This window comes from Nicotiana attenuata, chromosome 5 (genome assembly GCF_001879085.1).
Source record: "Nicotiana attenuata strain UT chromosome 5, NIATTr2, whole genome shotgun sequence".
NCBI lineage: Eukaryota > Viridiplantae > Streptophyta > Magnoliopsida > Solanales > Solanaceae > Nicotiana > Nicotiana attenuata.
In genome coordinates this window covers 31,811,146-31,817,440 of record NC_031993.1, presented here as the reverse complement: position 1 = coordinate 31,817,440, position 6,295 = coordinate 31,811,146, and the positions used below count along the sequence as shown (strand labels likewise).

Below are 6,295 nucleotides of genomic sequence, written 5' to 3'. Positions count from 1 at the left end.
CATTTTTTTAACGAGAAATTCATTTTAATTACTTAATATCATTTGTTTGGATTAGAACTTAAAATGCTAAAGGACACTATATGTATCTATAATAATATTGGTGAATGAAACACTACGTAATTTGATAGGAAAAAGTTCCATACCATACGTAAACAGTTGAATTATTAAATGAATTTAGTTATTGTAGAAACTTGTAAAAATTGTATAACATCATTTCGTATTAGATTGGCGTCAAACATTAATTTTAGGACATTAATTAAAATTAGAAAGAATGTCATATATAGAGAGATTAGTTACCGATCAAATTAGATTAATTTTATAAAACATACTAGTACTAGTAAGAAAAGGAAGTCGCATATTCAAAGCTGGGAAAATTTCTTCATGACACCATGGTCCAAAAAGTTGGTTTTCAATGAGGACCGGTCTTCTCGTAGACCTTAGAAAAAAACCTCAGTTTATGTTTTGTAGACCATGACCTGGTCATATATTAAATTTTTCCCTAAGCTTCTTTTCATTTTCTATTGAAATCTTAGTATGCTTACCGTGTTTAACACATACAAATACTTTGAAAACACACTGTTCGTTTCCTCAAATTAACCAGCACCAACATAAGTATATATAGCAACTCAAATTCTCCTCAAATTAATTCCCATTTTTTTAAACATAATCTTGAACCAAACACCCTAAAATAGCATATGGAAAAATAAAAACCAGCCAAGTTATTGATAAAGGGATATACTTATATGGACGAGACAACTGCTACAATCCTTTATGGGTGTAAATTGGCTAAAGAGCTCGAAGCCAACTTACCAAACTGGGCAAATCAACCCCAGATCACTTTAAATAAAACAGAGGAGATCGTTGCGGTTTTTAATAACGTAAAGGAAAGATTGAGCCATCATCATCATCAGCAGCAGCAGCAGGCGCTAGAATTTTTCCATGCAGCAGAGATGTTGGGTGATCAGAGGCAGGCGACGGCGGCATTTGCCGTGCATGGGCTGCCGCCGGCACAGGAAAGCGATCAAATGGGTGTATCTGATTCGACTAGAGGAGGTGGTTCTTCTTCTTCTTCTTCTCAAAGGCAACGAAGAAGGTAAGAAACTTCACTCTTTTGACAGCTTTTTACTTAGTGTTTTACTGCATTAACACAAAGAATTCCAGCATATATAAAGTTTTCCACAAGTTCTAATATAATGTATTTTTGGTTGGTTGTACAAGGAAAAATAATTGCCGCGTGATTTCTGAGGATTGCTCTTTTTTAAATTCCCCATTACTAATACTTGTAAAGTTATGAAGAAATCTGCATATTGTTTCATGCGAGATAAAATTAATATGGAGGAAGAATACATAGTAGTAATAGTATATTGTTAAGAGTAACTAAAGACAGAAAGGCCCTCAACCGCGCATTATGATTCTAGTACTATTATTCATCGCATAATAATCTCTCAACACATAATTATTATTCACAACATATTTAAAAATCTCTACATTATAATTCCTGCAAAACTAGCTCACGAACCTAACTAGCCCTTAGTGCTATGCAATGGAATATAGTATGAAACATCAGTGGAAAGGGGTGCGCACACAATGTACAGTATATATCTTTTTTATTTTTATATTGTGAACAGGAAAAGAGTTTTTAAATAGAGTTCTATCTCTGTTTTATCAAATTTCCAAAGAAATTCCACAGAACTTTCTCAACAGCAGGGGCTACCACTAACCTATAAAAATGTCAACATACAATGATTTTCTTCCAAGTTTCTGTCGTTAATTACCAAGAAAAGGAGATCATTATGGAAGTTCAAAATCAATATTAATTGTGCATTTTATCATACAAAATATAATCAGAAGTGGGGACAACAATGTGTATGCACAGAAATTCGTATACAATTATTTTAGTATGACTAGATATAGCAGTTCACATCACAATGAGGTCTTCTAGTCATAAGCGAATGTAGCATTATACCTTCGAGTTCAAATGAACCAATACCTTTTGATCAGCGGATCATAAATTTATGTTAAATTTATTAAAATTATAAGAAATACTTAGTAGATATGAACCTGTAAATTTAAAAATATAATGGGTTCAATACTAAAATTTTTAAATATTAAACTCATAAAATTTAAATCCTGCATCGAAGTTCCTCGGCAAATAGGAAAGAAAGAAGAAGAAAACACAAATATTCTTGTTGATCAAATCCAACAATAGAATTTACCAGGAAAAAAATCCAACAGTAGAAAAATAAACTTTAAATTAAATTTTCCAGTTTGTTTTAAATATGAGGATTTGAAGTCCATAGATCAAGATGAACATGAAAGAGGTTCCAAGTTCCAACTGTTCCAGCATCCCATCTAATGTCACAACTCAGTTGTAAAAGAAAACGCAAATATTTTCTTTTTCTGCATGCTATAATTCTAATCAATAGCTAGAACAAATAATCAGAGGTCGTTTGATTGGTAGGATAAGGAATAATAATTTCGAGAATAGATGTGAAATTATTTTATTCCACATTTGGTTGAATTTTTAAATTTGAGATTAGCAACTCTGGGATCAATTTATATCACAATTGCGGTATTATATTATTCTAGCCCAGATAAAGGATGCGATAATAATCCATGGAATAAACCATTATAATGACAAAGATGCCCCTTTCTAAGGTTTTTCCCTCCAAAGTCCTTTATAAAATCCAAGGTTAAAACTGAAAATAAAGTTTATCCCAACTTATCTAGTATATACCAAACACATGTTTTATATTATATCCCCGTATATTCCATTTTTAATTCAATAAACAAAATATCTCCAGTAATAATATATCTTCAAAATAATTCTATTACTAGGAAAAAACTTACCCGCACCCGGTGTATACACCAAGCCAATAATTAAATGATATTTGTCACCTTATTTATTATATAAATAATAATATTTAACCATAGTTAACTCCATATATTTTTTATATAATCTTAAATTATAGTATAATAATAATTTTTAAATATTTTCTAGCTATTTCCGTTGTTCCATACCAATATATATTGAAAGGAAGAAATATCATAAACGAGCAAATCACGGCTAACACATTAAGCACCCAAATCCTCCTCCTTTCTTCTTAAACTAATTTTTGCTGCAAGTACTCCCTCATTGTATTACTTAAATAATTATTTTAATACATTCTGATAAGTGCACTACGATATCTTTATTGCTTATAGCTCTTAGTTTGAACTCTAACAGAATTACCTTTTTCGATCTTTAAGGGAGAAATAAAAGAACAGGAAACTCCCAAGATGCAGCAAGAAACTGAGGTGGGAAATAAAACATAAATGGCGACCATAAGAAGCAACATCAGTTATTAAGACTGTAGTACCTTTTCTTAATTTTTTTTATTAAAAAAAAAAACCTCTAGCAGATGTTAGTTTATTTTCTATAATTAACTTAACTAGATTTGGTGTATACATCGGGTGTGGGTAAAATTTTTCCTATTACTATTTAGTTTCGGTAATAGTAATCCCATCATTATAATCTCAAGATAATATTTTCTAGTTGTGGCACATTCAAATAAGTGGCTAGGTGTATGGTTTTATTCTCGGATTTTTGATGAACGTGCAGAGCGGGTGATACAGACACAAGAACAGTGAGGGTGGCTGCTCCTAGAATGGGAAATCTTGAACTCCCACCTGAGGATGGTTATACTTGGAGAAAATATGGTCAGAAAGAGATCCTTGGTTCTAGGTTCCCAAGGTAAATTCATTCATTAATTTTCTTACTTTAATTTATAATTTGCTAATACTTAGTATGTGCTTCTTTTTCTTATTCTTTAACTTTATAATTATAATTAGTATGTGACCAAATATACTTGAAAATCTAAGGACCAAGCTGTCTGCTTCCGTAATATTTGAAGGGGTCAAACCATATAACTACATCCATTTTTATTTCACTGAGTACGTACAAGACCATTGAATTGAAGTAGAAATTCGAGCTAGAAACAGTCAGTTTGAACAACGTAACTTTGACTAATGGGATGAGAAGTAGGAGACTAAAAACAAAGGATTCCTCATATATAGAGAACTAGTCTTGATTACTCGCTCTTAAAAGACAAAAAAGAACAAAAAAGATACTACGTAGTATTCTACTCTAATCCAATCAGTTTGAACTTAATAGACCTTTCTCTCAGTGGCTTCTCCTATATTTAGTAAACAAAACCTATTGGATATTTGACAGTTGACTGATCTTTTTCCACATACAACAACAGTTCTGGAGTTAGTGGGATATTTTGACCCTTTAGACTTCTCACGAATTCTAGAATGATATATTTGCATCTAACGTAACTATCGTTAAATCCTCTTGTTATTATTTTCATAGTGGAGTATTTTCTTTTTCCGATTTCCTCGGCCTCAATTTACGTTATGGTGGTTGACAGGGCACGAAATTTAAAAAAGAAATGAATATTTTTGAAATTTGCGATCTAAAAATAAGCATAAAAATTTGTGTGGCTAGAAATCGTCTTATTAAGGGTAAAAAGAAAATTTTAAGGTTGAATTGTAAAAAAGTAACATTCTTTTTGTGACTGATTAAAAAGGAAAGTGTGTCACATAGTTGGGACAGAGGTAATATATTTAAGATACAAAGTTACTCCATTAAAGAAAATTTGTAAATTGACTGCGAGTGTAGCGTTCTTGCAAAAATACACCATGCACCAACGTTTACTATATATTTAAATCCATTAACTATATATATACTAACAATTTTGATGATTTTAGGGCTTATTATAGATGCACCCACCAAAAGCTATACAATTGTCTAGCCAAAAAGCAAGTCCAGCGCCTTGACAATGATCCTTACGTATTTGAAGTAACATACCGATCTCAACACACTTGCTATATGCCCGCCACAGCTCCCACGGTGCCTCCTCCGTTGATGGAAAAGATAACTCATCAAACCATCACAATCCTTCCACCACCGCATCTGCCATTGCGGCCGCCACCAACTCCAGCCTCCTTAAGCGCGCATTGGCTCACCATGGATATTAAGCCACAAGGAGATCAAGGCACAAGCACTATTCCATTCGACATACAAAGGTACAGAGATAGAGGTGGATCCAGGATTAATTATTTATAACGTTTCTATGATCTGCTTGTTTTAAATGTGGTTATTTCAAAAGTATTTTTTAAGAAAGTGCTTTTAAAGAGTAGCCGTTCTCACTTGGCTAATCAATTTGAGAAACACTTTTGCCAATATTAGGATAGCAAATTGTGCCTGTACCAAAGTTCCAAAAAATGATTATGGGGAAAAGCTACTTTCTTCAACTTCTAAAAAACAAGTACTTATGCTACTATTCAAAAGCCTTATTTTTTCCTGCTTGACCATATACCTCAATTATTCTCTAACATAAGCAGTTTTGACTTACTAAAAGCTTCGCCAAATATATGCTATTAATTAAATGGGCTCAATTTTTTATTTTATTTTTTCGGAAAAGTGGGTTCAAAACTTAATAGTTATACTGTTTTTAATGATTTTTCACAATATAGATGTGTGTATAGTAATGTTAAAGATAATGAGTTCAATCGAACCCATTATTAACACTATAAATCCGCATTTTTACAGGGATTTTGGGCACAGTACTGGTGGTTCACTAGCTAGCATATGCAATGTGATGAGCAGGGACGGCGGCGGTGCGGGGCCCTCCGGTGTTAGATATGGAAGGGAAGTTGACTATCAGTTGCAGGTGGTGGATATGGCGGACGCCATGTTTAATTATTCTGGGAGTTGCAGCAATAATAGTATGGACATCATCTTTTCTTCCATTGATGACAAATGGGACTCGGCAGAAAAGAAAGAATAGTTCATATTATAGCCAATAATTAACAAATTAAACATGACAGAGTCTAATTAATTACTATTCATTAAGACTTAAGCTGATTGGCCAATTAATAAACTATTCCTAACCGTGATTAATTGAGGTGATCACAAGATTGTGAAAGACCAACACGTTAGCTTGTCTAGTTTAAATTAAGTAGTGCCATTTTTTTTTTCAGTTGAGTTTTTGTTTATTCATATTTTGTACCAATCGAAAGTTGTTTAATTTGTTTAGATAATGTCAACTTTTCTTATTCATCAAACCACCTTGTTCATCTGTGGGTAATACTGTAAATTCAATTTTACTGATCATAGGACTTGTGGAATAACGTACATAAAATTATTCAGTATCCTGCTGAAAATGAATGTAGTAACATATGCTACTCAGAGAAGGATGTAGCCTTTCGGCTATAAGAATTTAACCGAACCCATAACAATTCCGATACG

The 6,295-nt window shown here is 32.6% G+C and overlaps 1 protein-coding gene across 1 annotated transcript; it reads left to right on the top strand.

Annotated features, from left to right (window-relative positions):
- LOC109226100 (WRKY transcription factor 55) lies at window positions 675-5,834 on the top strand. The gene is made up of 4 exons (XM_019390904.1): window positions 675-1,093; window positions 3,602-3,733; window positions 4,753-5,070; window positions 5,597-5,834. The coding sequence occupies exons 1-4, from the start codon at window positions 744-746 to the stop codon at window positions 5,832-5,834; spliced, it is 1,038 nt and encodes a 345-aa protein (XP_019246449.1). The 5' UTR covers window positions 675-743.